The sequence below is a fragment of the Hypanus sabinus genome, chromosome 8, assembly GCF_030144855.1.
Source record: "Hypanus sabinus isolate sHypSab1 chromosome 8, sHypSab1.hap1, whole genome shotgun sequence".
Lineage (NCBI taxonomy): Eukaryota > Metazoa > Chordata > Chondrichthyes > Myliobatiformes > Dasyatidae > Hypanus > Hypanus sabinus.
Window position 1 is genome coordinate 81943188 of NC_082713.1, and position 17981 is coordinate 81961168.

At 49.0% G+C, this 17981-nt stretch overlaps 1 protein-coding gene across 3 annotated transcripts in view; it reads left to right on the top strand.

Moving 5' to 3' along the window:
- The window catches only part of LOC132398268 (sodium- and chloride-dependent neutral and basic amino acid transporter B(0+)-like), a 92552-nt gene that overhangs the window by 61342 nt on the left and 13229 nt on the right, over positions 1–17981 (top strand). For all 3 annotated transcript variants that reach the window (XM_059977423.1, XM_059977427.1, XM_059977424.1), the window contains one exon: positions 16089–16214. In XM_059977423.1, the coding sequence (XP_059833406.1) occupies positions 16089–16214 (126 nt within the window). The remainder of the gene's footprint in view (positions 1–16088; positions 16215–17981) is intronic.

The window sequence follows — 17981 nt, forward strand, 5'->3', positions numbered from 1 at the left end:
TTCACAGTCTCTGTGAACCCACCGGGGGATTGATTTTCACACCAGGGGATTGATTTTCACAGTCCCTGTGATCCCACCAGGGGATTGATTTTCACAGTCCCTGTGAACCCACCAGGGGATTGATTTTCACAGTCTCTGTGAACCCACCGGGGGATTGATTTTCACAGTCTCTGTGAACCCACCGGGGGATTGATTTTCACAGTCTCTGTGAACCCACTGGCGGATTGATTTTCACACCAGGGGATTGATTTTCACAGTCCCTGTGAACCCACAAGGGGATTGATTTTCACAGTCCCTACAACCCACCAGGGGATTGATTTTCACAGTCCCTGTGAACCCACCAGGGGATTGATTTTCACAGTCCCTGCAACCCACGAGAGGATTGATTTTCACAGTCCCTGTGAACCCAACAGGGGATTGATTTTCAGTCCGTACAACCCACCAGGGGATTGATTTTCACAGTCCCTACAACCCACCGTGGGATTGATTTTCACAGTCCTTGTGAACCCACCAGGGGATTGATTTTCACACCAGGGGATTGATTTTCACAGTCCCTACAACCCACCAGGGGATTGATTTTCACAGTCCCTACAACACACCAGGGGATTGATTTTCAAAGTCCCTACAACCCACCAGGGGATTGATTTTCACAGTCCCTACAACCCACCAGGGGATTGATTTTCACAGTCCTTGTGAACCCACCAGGGGATTGATTTTCACAGTCCCTACAACCCACCAGGGGATTGATTTTCACAGTCCCTACAACCCACCAGGGGATTGATTTTCACAGTCCTTGTGAACCCACCAGGGGATTGATTTTCACAGTCTCTGTGAACCCACCAGGGGATTGATTTTCACAGTCCCTGTGAACCCACCGGGGGATTGATTTTCACAGTCCCTACAACCCACCGGGGGATTGATTTTCACAGTCCCTACAACCCAGCGGCGGATTGATTTTCACAGTCCCTGTGAACCCACCAGGGGATTGATTTTCAGTCCCTACAACCCACCAGGGGATTGATTTTCACAGTCCCTGTGAACTCATCAGGGGATTGATTTTCACAGTCCCTACAACCCACCAGGGGATTTATTTTCACAGTCCCTACAACCCACCAGGGGACTGATTTTCACAGTCCCTACAACCCACCAGGGGATTGATTTTCACAGTCCCTGTGAACCCACCAGGGGACTGATTTTCACACCAGGGGACTGATTTTCACACCAGGGGATTGATATTCACACCAGGGGATTGATATTCACAGTCTCTGTGAACCCACCAGGTGACTGATTTTCACACCAGGGGATTGATATTCAAAGTCTCTGTGAACCCACCAGGGGATTGATTTACACACCAGGGGATTGATTTTCACAGTCCCTGTGAACCCACCAGGGGACTGATTTTCACACCAGGGGACTGATTTTCACACCAGGGGATTGATATTCACAGTCTCTGTGAACCCACCAGGGGACTGATTTTCACACCAGGGGATTGATTTTCACAGTCCCTACAACCCACCAGGGGACTGATTTTCACACCAGGGGACTGATTTTCACACCAGGGGATTGATATTCACAGTCCCTACAACCTACCAGGGGATTGATATTCACAGTCCCTACAACCCACCAGGGGATTGATTTTCACAGTCTCTGTGAACACACCAGGGGATTGATTTTCACACCAGGGGATTGATTTTCAGTCTCTGTGAACCCACCAGGGGATTGATTTTCACACCAGGGGATTGATTTTCAGTCTCTGTGAACCCACCAGGGGATTGATTTTCAGTCTCTGTGAACCCACCAGGGGATTGATTTTCACACCAGGGGATTGATTTTCAGTCTCTGTGAACCCACCAGGGGATTGATTTTCAGTCTCTGTGAACCCACCAGGGGATTGATTTTCACAGTCCTTGTGAACCCACCGGGGGATTGATTTTCAGTCTCTGTGAACCCACCAGGGGATTGATTTTCAGTCTCTGTGAACCCACCAGGGGATTGATTTTCACAGTCCCTGTGCACCCACCGGGGGATTGATTTTCACAGTCTCTGTGAACCCACCGGGAGATTGATTTTCACACCAGGGGATTGATTTTCACAGTCCCTGAGAACCCACCGGGGGATTGATTTTCACAGTCTCTGTGAACCCACCGGGGGATTGATTTTCACAGTCCCTACAACCCACCAGGGGATTGATTTTCACAGTCCCTGTGAACCCACCGGGGGATTGATTTTCACACCAGGGGATTGATTTTCACAGTCCCTGTGAACCCACCAGGGGACTGATTTTCACACCAGGGGATTGATTTTCACAGTCTCTGTGAACCCACCAGGGGATTGATTTTCACAGTCCCTACAACCCACCAGGGGATTGATTTTCACAGTCCCTGTGAACCCACCGGGGGATTGATTTTCACACCAGGGGATTGATTTTCACAGTCCCTGTGAACCCACCAGGGGATTGATTTTCACAGTCTCTGTGAACCCACCGGGGGATTGATTTTCACACCAGGGGATTGATTTTCACATTCCCTGTGAACCCACCAGGGGATTGATTTTCACAGTCTCTGTGAACCCACCGGGGGATTGATTTTCACACCAGGGGATTGATTTTCACAGTCCCTGTGAACCCACCAGGGGATTGATTTTCACAGTCTCTGTGAACCCACCGGGGGATTGATTTTCACAGTCCCTGTGAACCCACCAGGGGATTGATTTTCACAGTCCCTACAACCCACCAGGGGATTGATTTTCACAGTCCCAACAACCCACCAGGGGACTGATTTTCACAGTCCCTACAACCCACCAGGGGATTGATTTTCACAGTCTCTGTGAACCCACCGGGGGATTGATTTTCACAGTCTCTGTGAACCCACCGGCGGATTGATTTTCACATCAGGGGATTGATTTTCACAGTCCCTGTGAACCCACCGGTGGATTGATTTTCACAGTCTCTGTGAACCCACCGGCGGATTGATTTTCACAGTCCCTGTGAACCCACCGGGAGATTGATTTTCACACCAGGGGATTGATTTTCACACTCCCTGTGAACACACCAGGGGACTGATTTTCACACCAGGGGATTGATTTTCACAGTCCCTGTGAACCCACCGGGGGATTGATTTTCAGTCTCTGTGAACCCACCAGGGGATTGATATTCACAGTCTCTGTGAACCCACCAGGGGATTGATTTTCACACCAGGGGATTGATTTTCACAGTCCCTGTGAAGCCACCAGGGGATTGATTTTCAGTCTCTGTGAACCCACCAGGGGACTGATTTTCACACCAGGGGATTGATATTCACAGTCTCTGTGAACCCACCAGGGGATTGATTTTCACACCAGGGGATTGATTTTCGCACCAGTGGATTGATATTCACAGTCCCTGTGAACCCACCAGGGGACTGATTTTCACAGCAGGGGATTGATTTTCACAGTCCCTGTGAACCCACCAGGGGACTGATTTTCACACCAGGGGACTGATTTTCACACCAGTGGATTGATATTCACAGTCCCTGTGAACCCACCAGGGGACTGATTTTCACAGCAGGGGATTGATTTTCACAGTCCCTGTGAACCCACCAGGGGACTGATTTTCACACCAGGGGACTGATTTTCACACCAGGGGATTGATTTTCACAGTCCCTACAACCCACCAGGGGACTGATTTTCACACCAGGGGATTGATTTTCACAGTCCCTGTGAACCCACCAGGGGACTGATTTTCACAACAGGGGACTGATTTTCACACCAGGGGATTGATTTTCACAGTCCCTACAACCCACCAGGGGACTGATTTTCACACCAGGGGACTGATTTTCACACCAGGGGATTGATATTCACAGTCCCTACAACCTACCAGGGGATTGATATTCACAGTCCCTACAACCCACCAGGGGATTGATTTTCACAGTCTCTGTGAACCCACCAGGGGATTGATTTCCACAGTCCCTACAACCCACCAGGGGATTGATATTCACAGTCCCTACAACCCACCAGGGGATTGATTTTCACAGTCCCTACAACCCACCAGGGGATTGATTTTCACACCAGGGGATTGATATTCACAGTCCCTACAACCTACCAGGGGATTGATATTAACAGTCCCTACAACCCACCAGGGGATTGATTTTCACAGTCTCTGTGAACCACCAGGGGATTGATTTTCACAGTCCCTACAACCCACCAGGGGACTGATTTTCACACCAGGGGATTGATTTTCACAGTCCCTGTGAACCCACCAGGGGACTGATTTTCACACCAAGGGACTGATTTTCACACCAGGGGATTGATATTCACAGTCTCTGTGAACCCACCAGGGGATTGATTTTCACAACAGGGGATTGATTTTCACAGTCCCTGTGAACCCACCAGGGGACTGATTTTCACACCAAGGGACTGATTTTCACACCAGGGGATTGATATTCACAGTCTCTGTGAACCCACCTGGGGACAAATTTTCACACCAGGGGATTGATTTTCACAGTCCCTGTGAACCCACCAGGGGACTGATTTTCACACCAGGGGATTGATTTTCACAGTCCCTACAACCCACCAGGGGACTGATTTTCACACCAGGGGATTGATTTTCACACCAGGGGATTGATTTTCACAGTCCCTACAACCCACCAGGGGACTGATTTTCACACCAGGGGACTGATTTTCACACCAGGGGATTGATATTCACAGTCCTTACAACCTACCAGGGGATTGATGTTCACAGTCCCTACAACCCACCAGGGGATTGATTTTCACAGTCTCTGTGAACCCACCAGGGGATTGATTTTCACAGTCCCTACAACCCACCAGGGGATTGATTTTCACAGTCCCTACAACCCACCAGGGGATTGATTTTCACACCAGGGGACTGATTTTCACAGTCCCTACAACCCACCGGGGGATTGATTTTCACAGTCTCTGTGAACCCACCAGGGGATTGATTTTCACAGTCCCTACAGCCCAACAGGGTATTGATTTTCACAGTCCCTACAACCCACCAGGGGATTGATTTTCACAGACCCTACAACCCACCAGGGGATTGATTTTCACAGTCCCTGTGAACCCACCAGGGGATTGATTTTCACAGTCTCTGTGAACCCACCGGCGGATTGATTTTCACAGTCCCTACAACCCACCAGGGCATTGATTTTCACAGTCCTTGTGAACCCACCAGGGGACTGATTTTCACAGTCCCTACAACCCACCAGGGGATTGATTTTCACAGTCCCTACAACCCACCAGGGGACTGATTTTCACAGTCCCTACAACACACCAGGGGATTGATTTTCACAGTCTCTGTGAACCCACCTGGGGACAAATTTTCACACCAGGGGATTGATTTTCACAGTCCCTGTGAACCCACCAGGGGACTGATTTTCACACCAAGGGATTGATTTTCACAGTCCCTACAACCCACCAGGGGACTGATTTTCACACCAGGGGATTGATTTTCACACCAGGGGATTGATTTTCACAGTCCCTACAACCCACCAGGGGACTGATTTTCACACCAGGGGACTGATTTTCACACCAGGGGATTGATATTCACAGTCCCTACAACCTACCAGGGGATTGATGTTCACAGTCCCTACAACCCACCAGGGGATTGATTTTCACAGTCTCTGTGAACCCACCAGGGGATTGATTTTCACAGTCCCTACAACCCACCAGGGGATTGATTTTCACAGTCCCTACAACCCACCAGGGGATTGATTTTCACACCAGGGGACTGATTTTCAGAGTCCCTACAACCCACCGGGGGATTGATTTTCACAGTCTCTGTGAACCCACAAGGGGATTGATTTTCACAGTCCCTACAACCCAACAGGGTATTGATTTTCACAGTCCCTACAACCCACCAGGGGATTGATTTTCACAGTCCCTACAACCCACCAGGGATTGATTTTCACAGTCTCTGTGAACCCACCGGGGGATTGATTTTCACACCAGGGGATTGATTTTCACAGTCCCTGTGAACCCACCGGGGGATTGATTTTCACACCAGGGGATTGATATTCACAGTCCCTGTGAACCCACCGGGTGATTGATTTTCACAGTCTCTGTGAACCCACCAGGGGATTGATTTTCAGTCCCTACAACCCACCAGGGGATTGATTTTCACAGTCCCTACAACCCACCAGGGGATTGATTTTCACAGTCCCTACAACCCACCAGGGGATTGATTTTCAGTCCCTACAACCCACCAGGGGATCGATTTTCACAGTCCCTGTGAACCCACCGGGGGATTGATTTTCACACCAGGGGATCGATTTTCACAGTCCCTGTGAACCCACCGGGGGATTGATTTTCACACCAGGGGATTGATTTTCACAGTCCCTGTGAACCCACCGGGGGATTGATTTTCACACCAGGGGATTGATATTCACAGTCCCTGTGAACCCACCGGGTGATTGATTTTCACAGTCTCTGTGAACCCACCAGGGGATTGATTTTCAGTCCCTACAACCCACCAGGGGATTGATTTTCACAGTCCTTGTGAACCCACCAGGGGATTGATTTTCACAGTGATTGTGAACCCACCGGGGGATTGATTTTCACAGTCCTTGTGAACCCACCAGGGGATTGATTTTCACAGTCCCTACAACCCACCAGGGGATTGATTTTCACAGTCCTTGTGAACACACCGGGGGATTGATTTTCACAGTCCTTGTGAACCCACCAGGGGATTGATTTTCACAGTCCCTACAACCCACCAGGGGATTGATTTTCACAGTCCCTACAACCCACCAGGGGATTGATTTTCACAGTCCTTGTGAACCCACCAGGTGATTGATTTTCACAGTCCCTACAACCCACCAGGGGATTGATTTTCACAGTCCCTACAACCCACCAGGGGATTGATTTTCACACCAGGGGACTGATTTTCACAGTCCCTGTGAACCCACCTGGGGATTGATTTTCACAGTCTCTGTTAACCCACCAGGGGATTGATTTTCACAGTCCCTACAACCCACCAGGGGATTGATTTTCACAGTCTCTGTGAACCCACCAGGGGATTGATATTCACAGTCCGTACAACCCACCAGGGGATTGATTTTCACAGTCCCTACAACCCACCAGGGGACTGATTTTCACACCAGGGGACTGATTTTCACAGTCCCTACAACCCACCGGGGGATTGATTTTCTCAGTCTCTGTGAACCCACCAGGGGATTGATTTTCACAGTCCCTGTGAACCCACCAGGGGACTGATTTTCAGTCTCTGTGAACCCACCAGGGGATTGATTTTCAGTCTCAGTGAACCCACCAGGGGATTGATTTTCAGTCTCTGTGAACCCACCAGGGGATTGATTTTCAGTCTCTGTGAACCCACCAGGGGATTGATTTTCAGTCTCTGTGAACCCACCAGGGGATTGATTTTCACAGTCCCTACAAACCACCAGGGGATTGATTTTCAGTCTCTGTGAACCCACCAGGGGATTGATTTTCAGTCCCTGTGAACCCACCAGGGGATTGATTTTCAGTCTCTGTGAACCCACCAGGGGATTGATTTTCATTATCTGTGAACCCACCAGGGGATTGATTTTAAGTCTCTGTGAACCCACCAGGGGATTGATTTTCACAGTCCCTACAACCCACCAGGGGATTGATTTTCACACCAGGGGATTGATTTTCACAGTCCCTGTGAACCCACCGGGGGATTGATTTTCTCACCAGGGGATTGATTTTCACAGTCTCTGTGAACCCACCGGGGGATTGATTTTCACAGTCCCTGTGAACCCACCGGGGGATTGATTTTCAGTCTCTGTGAACCCACCAGGGGATTGATTTTCAGTCTCTGTGAACCCACCAGGGGATTGATTTTCACACCAGGGGATTGATTTTCACAGTCCCTGTGAACCCACCGGGGGATTGATTTTCAGTCTCAGTGAACCCACCAGGGGATTGATTTTCAGTCTCTGTGAACCCACCAGGGGATTGATTTTCACACCAGGGGATTGATTTTCACAGTCCCTGTGAACCCACCAGGGGATTGATTTTCAGTCTCTGTGAACCCACCAGGGGATTGATTTTCACAGTCCCTGTGAACCCACCAGGGGATTGATTTTCAGTCTCTGTGAACACACCAGGGGATTGATTTTCAGTCTCAGTGAACCCACGAGGGGATTGATTTTCACACCAGGGGATTGATTTTCACAGTCTCTGTGAACCCACCAGGGGATTGATTTTCACAGTCCCTGTGAACCCACCGGGGGATTGATTTTCACAGTCCCTACAACCCACCAGGGGATTGATTTTCAGTCCCTACAACCCACCAGGGGATTGATTTTCACAGTCTCTGTGAACCCACCAGGGGATTGATTTTCACAGTCCCTACAACCCACCAGGGGAATCATTTTCAGTCCCTACAACCCACCAGGGGATTGATTTTCACACCAGGGGATTGATTTTCAGTCCCTACAACCCACCAGGGGATTGATTATCAGAATCCCTACAACCCACCAGGGGATTGATTTTCACAGTCCCTACAACCCACCAGGGGATTGATTTTCAGTCCCTACAACCCACCAGGGGATTGATTTTCACAGTCCCTGTGAACCCACCGGGGGATTGATTTTCACACCAGGGGATTGATTTTCACAGTCCCTGTGAACCCACCGGGGGTTGATTTTCACAGTCCCTGTGAACCCACCGGGGGATTGATTTTCACACCAGGGGATTGATTTTCACAGTCCCTGTGAACCCACCGGGGGATTGATTTTCACAGTCTCTGTGAACCCACCAGGGGATTGATTTTCACAGTCCTTGTGAACCCACCGGGGGATTGATTTTCACAGTCCCTACAACCCACCAGGGGATTGATTTTCACAGTCCCTACAACCCACCATGGGATTGATTTTCACAGTCCTTGTGAACCCACCAGGGGATTGATTTTCACAGTCCTTGTGAACCCACCGGGGGATTGATTTTCACAGTCCTTGTGAACCCACCAGGGGATTGATTTTCACAGTCCCTACAACCCACCAGGGGATTGATTTTCACAGTCCCTACAACCCACCAGGGGATTGATTTTCACAGTCCTTGTGAACCCACCAGGGGATTGATTTTCACAGTCCCTACAACCCACCAGGGGATTGATTTTCACAGTCCCTACAACCCAGCAGGGGATTGATTTTCACACCAGGGGATTGATTTTCACAGTCCCTACAACCCACCAGGGGATTGATTTTCACAGTCCCTACAACCCACAAAGGGATTGATTTTCACAGTCCCTACAACCCACCAGGGACTGATATTCAGTCCCTGTGAACCCACCAGGGGATTGATTTTCACAGTCCCTACCACCCACCAGGGGATTGATTTTCACACCAGGGGATTGATTTTCTGTCTCTGTGAACCCACCAGGGGATTGATTTTCAGTCTCTGTGAACCCACCAGGGCATTGATTTTCACAGTCCTTGTGAACCCACCGGGGGATTGATTTTCAGTCTCTGTGAACCCACCAGGGGATTGATTTTCAGTCTCTGTGAACCCACCAGGGGATTGATTTTCACAGTCCCTACAACCCACCAGGGGATTGATTTTCACAGTCCCTACAACCCACCAGGGGATTGATTTTCACAGTCCCTACAACCCACCAGGGGATTGATTTTCACAGTCCCTGTGAACCCACCGGGGGATTGATTTTCACACCAGGGGATTGATTTTCACAGTCCCTGTGAACCCACCGGGGGTTGATTTTCACAGTCCCTGTGAACCCACCGGGGGATTGATTTTCACACCAGGGGATTGATTTTCACAGTCCCTGTGAACCCACCGGGGGATTGATTTTCACAGTCTCTGTGAACCCACCAGGGGATTGATTTTCACAGTCCTTGTGAACCCACCGGGGGATTGATTTTCACAGTCCCTACAACCCACCAGGGGATTGATTTTCACAGTCCCTACAACCCACCAGGGGATTGATTTTCACAGTCCTTGTGAACCCACCAGGGGATTGATTTTCACAGTCCTTGTGAACCCACCGGGGGATTGATTTTCACAGTCCTTGTGAACCCACCAGGGGATTGATTTTCACAGTCCCTACAACCCACCAGGGGATTGATTTTCACAGTCCCTACAACACACCAGGGGATTGATTTTCACAGTCCTTGTGAACCCACCAGGGGATTGATTTTCACAGTCCCTACAACCCACCAGGGGATTGATTTTCACAGTCCCTACAACCCAGCAGGGGATTGATTTTCACACCAGGGGATTGATTTTCACAGTCCCTACAACCCACCAGGGGATTGATTTTCACAGTCCCTACAACCCACCAAGGGATTGATTTTCACAGTCCCTACAACCCACCAGGGACTGATATTCAGTCCCTCTGAACCCACCAGGGGATTGATTTTCACAGTCCCTACCACCCACCAGGGGATTGATTTTCACAGACCCTACAACCCACCAGGGGATTGATTTTCACAGTCCCTGTGAACCCACCGGGGGATTGATTTTCACACCAGGGGATTGATTTTCACAGTCCCTGTGAACCCACCGGGGGATTGATGTTCACAGTCCCTACAACCCACCAGGGGATTGATTTTCACAGTCCCTGTGAACCCACCGGGGGATTGATTTTCACACCAGGGGATTGATTTTCACAGTCCCTGTGAACCCACCGGGGGTTGATTTTCACAGTCCCTACAACCCACCAGGGGATTGATTTTCACAGTCCCTGTGAACCCACCGGGGGATTGATTTTCACAGTCTCTGTGAACCCACCGGGGGATTGATTTTCACACAAGGGGATTGATTTTCACAGTCCCTGTGAACCCACCGGGGGATTGATTTTCACAGTCTCTGTGAACCCACCGGGGGATTGATTTTTACACCAGGGGATTGATTTTCACAGTCCCTGTGAACCCACCAGGGGATTGATTTTCACAGTCTCTGTGAACCCACCGGGGAATTGATTTTCACAGTCTCTGTGAACCCACCGGGGGATTGATTTTCACAGTCTCTGTGAACCCACTGGCGGATTGAATTTCACACCAGGGGATTGATTTTCACAGTCCCTGTGAACCCACCGGGGGATTGATTTTCACAGTCCCTGTGAACCCACCAGGGGACTGATTTTCACACCAGGGGATTGATTTTCACAGTCCCTGTGAACACACCGGGGGATTGATTTTCAGTCTCTGTGAACCCACCAGGGGATTGATTTTCAGTCTCTGTGAACCCACCAGGGGATTGATTTTCACTCCAGGGGATTGATTTTCACAGTCCCTGTGAACCCACCAGGGGATTGATTTTCAGTCCCTACAACCCACCAGGGGATTGATTTTCACAGTCCCTGTGAACCCACCAGGGGATTGATTTTCACAGTCCCTACAACCCACCAGGGGATTGATTTTCACAGTCCCTGTGAACCCACCAGGGGATTGATTTTCACAGTCCCTACAACCCACCAGGGGATTGATTTTCACTGTCCCTGTGAACCCACCAGGGGATTGATTTTCACAGTCCTTGTGAACCCACCGGAGGATTGATTTTCACAGTCCCTACAACCCACCAGGGGATTGATTTTCACAGTCCCTGTGAACCCACCAGGGGATTGATTTTCACAGTCCCTACAACCCACCAGGGGATTGATTTTCACAGTCCCTGTGAACCCAACAGGGGATTGATTTTCAGTCCCTACAACCCACCAGGGGATTGATTTTCACAGTCCCTACAACCCACCGGGTGATTGATTTTCAGTCTCTGTGAACCCACCAGGGGATTGATTTTCTCACCAGGGGATTGATTTTCACAGTCCCTACAACCCACCAGGGGATTGATTTTCACAGTCCCTACAACCCACCAGGGGATTGATTTTCACAGTCCCTACAACCCACCAGGGGATTGATTTTCACAGTCCTTGTGAACCCACCAGGGGATTGATTTTCACAGTCCCTGTGAACCCACCGGGGGATTGATTTTCACAGTCTCTGTGAACCCACCGGGGGATTGATTTTCACAACAGGGGATTGATTTTCACAGTCTCTGTGAACCCACCAGGGGATTGATTTTCACAGTCCCTACAACCCACCAGGGGATTGATTTTCACAGTCCCTGTGAACCCACCGGGGGATTGATTTTCACACCAGGGGATTGATTTTCACAGTCCCTCTGAACCCACCAGGGGATTGATTTTCACCGTCTCTGTGAACCCACCGGGGGATTGATTTTCACACCAGGGGATTGATTTTCACAGTCCCTGTGAACCCACCAAGGGATTGATTTTCACAGTCTCTGTGAACCCACCGGGGGATTGATTTTTACACCAGGGGATTGATTTTCACAGTCCCTGTGAACCCACCAGGGGATTGATTTTCACAGTCTCTGTGAACCCACCGGGGAATTGATTTTCACAGTCTCTGTGAACCCACCGGGGGATTGATTTTCACAGTCCCTGTGAACCCACCAGGGGACTGATTTTCACACCAGGGGATTGATTTTCACAGTCCCTGTGAACACACCGGGGGATTGATTTTCAGTCTCTGTGAACCCACCAGGGGATTGATTTTCAGTCTCTGTGAACCCACCAGGGGATTGATTTTCACTCCAGGGGATTGATTTTCACAGTCCCTGTGAACCCACCAGGGGATTGATTTTCAGTCCCTACAACCCACCAGGGGATTGATTTTCACAGTCCCTGTGAACCCACCAGGGGATTGATTTTCACAGTCCCTACAACCCACCAGGGGATTGATTTTCACAGTCCCTGTGAACCCACCAGGGGATTGATTTTCACAGTCCCTACAACCCACCAGGGGATTGATTTTCACTGTCCCTGTGAACCCACCAGGGGATTGATTTTCACAGTCCTTGTGAACCCACCGGAGGATTGATTTTCACAGTCCCTACAACCCACCAGGGGATTGATTTTCACAGTCCCTGTGAACCCACCAGGGGATTGATTTTCACAGTCCCTACAACCCACCAGGGGATTGATTTTCACAGTCCCTGTGAACCCAACAGGGGATTGATTTTCAGTCCCTACAACCCACCAGGGGATTGATTTTCACAGTCCCTACAACCCACCGGGTGATTGATTTTCAGTCTCTGTGAACCCACCAGGGGATTGATTTTCTCACCAGGGGATTGATTTTCACAGTCCCTACAACCCACCAGGGGATTGATTTTCACAGTCCCTACAACCCACCAGGGGATTGATTTTCACAGTCCCTACAACCCACCAGGGGATTGATTTTCACAGTCCTTGTGAACCCACCAGGGGATTGATTTTCACAGTCCCTACAACCCACCAGGGGATTGATTTTCACAGTCCCTACAACCCACCAGGGGATTGATTTTCACAGTCCTTGTGAACCCACCAGGGGATTGATTTTCACAGTCTCTGTGAACCCACCAGGGGATTGATTTTCACAGTCCCTGTGAACCCACCGGGGGATTGATTTTCACAGTCCCTACAACCCACCAGGGGATTGATTTTCACAGTCCCTGTGAACCCACCAGGGGATTGATTTTCAGTCCCTACAACCCACCAGGGGATTGATTTTCACAGTCCCTACAACCCACCAGGGGATTGATTTTCACAGTCCCTGTGAACCCACCAGGGTACTGATTTTCAGTCCCTACAACCCACCAGGGGATTGATTTTCACAGTCCCTACAACCCACCAGGGGATCGATTTTCACAGTCCTTGTGAACCCACCAGGGGATTGATTTTCACAGTCCCTACAACCCACCGGGGGATCGATTTTCACAGTCCTTGTGAACCCACCAGGGGATTGATTTTCACGGTCCCTACAACCCACCAGGGGATTGATTTTCACAGTCCCTACAACCCACCGGGGGATCGATTTTCACAGTCCTTGTGAACCCACCAGGGGATTGATTTTCACAGTCCCTACAACCCACCAGGGGATTGATTTTCACAGTCCCTACAACCCACCGGGGGATTGATTTTCACAGTCCCTTCAACCCACCAGGGGATTGATTTTCACAGTCCCTACAACCCACCAGGGGATTGATTTTCACAGTCCCTACAACCCACCAGGGGATTGATTTTCACAGACGCTACAACCCACCAGGGGATTGATTTTCACAGTCCCTACAACCCACCGGGGGATTGATTTTCACAGTCCTTGTGAACCTACCAGGGGATTGATTTTCACAGTCCCTACAACCCACCAGGGGATTGATTTTCACAGACCCTACAACCCACCGGGGGATCGATTTTCACAGTCCTTGTGAACCCACCAGTGGATTGATTTTCACAGTCCCTACAACCCACCAGGGGATTGATTTTCATAGACCCTACAACCCACCAGGGGATTGATATTCACAGTCCCTACAACCCACCAGGGGATTGATTTTCACAGTCCCTACAACCCACCAGGGGATTGATTTTCACAGTCCCTACTACCCACCAGGGGATTGATTTTCACAGTCCCTACAACCCACCAGGGGATTGATTTTCACAGACCCTACAACCCACCAGGGGATTGATTTTCACAGTCCCTACAACCCATCGGGGGATTGATTTTCACAGTCCCTGTGAACCCACCGGGGGATTGATTTTCACAGTCTCTGTGAACCCACCAGGGGACTGATTTTCACAGTCTCTCTGAATCCACCAGGGGACTGATTTTCACAGTCCCTACAACCCACCAGGGGACAGATTTTCACACCAGGGGATTGATTTTCACAGTCCCTGTGAATCCACCAGGGGATTGATTTTCACAGTCTCTGTGAACCCACCGGGGGATTGATTTTCACAGTCCCTACAACCCACCAGGGGATTGATTTTCACAGACCCTACAACCCACCAGGGGATTGATTTTCACAGTCCCTACAACCCACCGGGGGATTGATTTTCACAGTCCCTGTGAACCCACCGGGTGATTGATTTTCAGAGTCTCTGTGAACCCACCGGGGGATTGATTTTCACAGTCCCTACAACCCACCAGGGGATTGATTTTCACAGTCCCTACAACCCACCAGGGGATTGATTTTCACAGTCCCTACAACCCACAAGGGGATTGATTTTCAGTCCCTGTGAACCCACCAGGGGATTGATATTCACAGTCCCTACAACCCACAAGGGGATTGATTTTCAGTCCCTACAACCCACCAGGGGATTGATTTTCACAGTCCTTGTGAACCCACCGGGGGATTGATTTTCACAGTCCCTGTGAACTCATCAGGGGATTGATTTTCAGTCCCTACAACCCACCAGGGGATTGATTTTCACAGTCCCTACAACCCACCAGGGGATTGATTTTCGCAGTCCTTGTGAACCCACCGGGGGATTGATTTTCACAGTCCCTACAACCCACCAGGGGATTGATTTTCACAGTCCCTGTGAACACACCGGGGGATTGATTTTCACAGTCCCTACAACCCACCAGGGGATTGATTTTCAGTCCCTACAACCCACCAGGGGATTGATTTTCACAGTCCTTGTGAACCCACCGGGGGATTGATTTTCACACCGGGGGATTGATTTTCACAGTCCCTGTGAACCCACCAGGGGATTGATTTTCACAGTCCCTACAACCCACCAGGGGATTGATTTTCACAGTCCCTGTGAACCCACCGGGGGATTGATTTTCACACCGGGGGATTGATTTTCACAGTCCCTACAACCCACCAGGGGATTGATTTTCACAGTCCCTACAACCCACCAGGGGATTGATTTTCAGTCCCTACAACCCACCAGGGGATTGATTTTCACAGTCCCTACAACCCACCAGGGGATTGATTTTCACAGTCCCTACAACCCACCAGGGGATTGATATTCACAGTCCCTACAACCCACCAGGGGATTGATATTCACAGTCCCTACAACCCACCAGGGGATTGATATTCACAGTCCCTACAACCCACCAGGGGATTGATTTTCACAGTCTCTGTGAACCCACCAGGGGATTGATTTTCACAGTCTCTGTGAACTCATCAGCTTCCTTGGAATATTTATGTGCATCTTTAATAAAAATGAATGAATGTTAAGTAGGACTATTAATAGAGCTACATTTGATTGCCGGAAATCCTGCCCGTCTGCCACCACCAATGTTACAGGTGCTGGATTCACTGTGTCTTTGTACTCCATCATTTCCATTGTGTTCTCTGTTTAGGCTTCGGTCTGGTTTTCATCGCCTACCCAGAGGCCCTTTCGCAATTACCATGGGCACCTGTCTGGTCCGCTTTGTTTTTCCTCATGTTGTTTACTCTGGGAATTGACTCTCAGTTTGCAGCTATAGGTAAGTGTGGACTTGTTTTGCAATGAAGTTTCCTGAACGATTATGATAATGACTGAACATAGCTCACCACTTTGTGCCAATTCCAAGCTCACTGTTTTCCTGGAACATCCAGCTGACTGATTTAAGTGGGTGAAGGTAATTCAGGGAAGTGCCAGTGGGACTGCAGAAGGAACCTCCGCTATCTGGTTATTCCAGTAATTGCAGGTCTCTCACGTCAGGTTATAATTCCTCTCTAGTGTTTCTATTTGCCTACTGTTAATGTTCAGTGTCTCATGTGAAGGAAGTGCAAATCCTTCTGAAATCCAACACCATACAAGTTCTCAGTGTTTAAAAAAACCTCCACACTTTAACTTACTACCTAAGTGAGTGTCCTCGCATATCCCTGCATTACATTCAATCTTTTGTGATCTGGACCATTTACTTACAGTGTATATACCTGTGGTAAACTATGTATACCTGTTTGGACACGCCCCTCTGCTGGCTGTACCTGTGGCTCCTCCCGCAGACCCCTGTATAAAGGCGATTGGGGCACTGCTCCTCCCTCAGTCTTTGAGATGTCGTGGTCCCTTTTGCTGTTAATAAAAGCCTATCGTTCATTTCCAGTCTCCGAGAGTTCTTGATGGTGCATCAATACCCTTGAAGCCTCTCTGCATTCTCCTATCAGCTCACTCTGCCACTATCATAGTATCATAAGCACACTTCCTTAACTTCATTGTTATAGCTTGTGAACAGCTGGGGTCCCAGTCCCAGAAATGATTTCTGTGGCATCCCATAGTCAGCCCACCACTCATAAGGTGAAATATTTATTCCTACTGTCTGTCTTCTGCTCATTAGCTGATCCTCAGCCCACATTAGGGCATCATCCCCAATCCCTTGGCTCTAATTTTGTTTGATAACATCGTGTTTGGCAATGTATTAAAACCCTTCCAAAAAGCAAGTACATCACATCCACTCTTCTATTAGTTGCAACTGCAAAGTTTTCTGACAGATTCACCAAGTGTAATTTCCCTTATATGTAGACTCAGTCCAATATTTTCCAAGTATCTTGTCATCTTTTCCTTAATAATAGATTCTGATATGCCCTTCACTGCTGATGTTAGACTTGCTGATGTGTAGATTCAAGCTTCCTCCTTGCAGGGTTCCATTTACTACCTTTCTGTGCTTGAGAGCCATTTTAGAAATGCCCACAATTGTATTTGCCCAGAGATTTATTTTCCTGAAGGCATTTACAGGAAAATAAAGAGAAGCATTAAAATTTATGAAAACACTGCATAAACAAAGCCTGACAGAAAACCAATGTGCAAAAGAAGACAAATTGCACAAATAAAATTAAATTGAAAATATAATTTGTAAAATGAGTCTCCAGTTTGTGGGATCAGTTCAGGGTTGGGATGTGAATTTATCCATGTCACCCAGGAGCCTAACACAAAGTACCCTGCAGAAGCTGGGGTCAAATCAACATGTACAAACAAGCTGGATGAACTTAGCAGGTCGGGCAGCATCCGTTGAAATGAGCTGTCAACGTTTCGGGCTGAGGCCCTTCGTCAGGACTGAAGAAGGAGGGGACAGGGGCCTATAAAGAAGGTGGGGGGGAGAGTGGAAGGTTCCAGGTGAAAAACCAATCAGAGGTAAGATCAGGAGATGGGGAAGGGGAAGCAGGGAGGGGATAGGCATGAGAGGTGAAGAAGGAACGTAAGGGTAGTAGAAGAAGGCAGAGTCATGAGAGAAGTGATAGGCAGCTGGAAGAGGAGACAGAGTGAAAGTGGA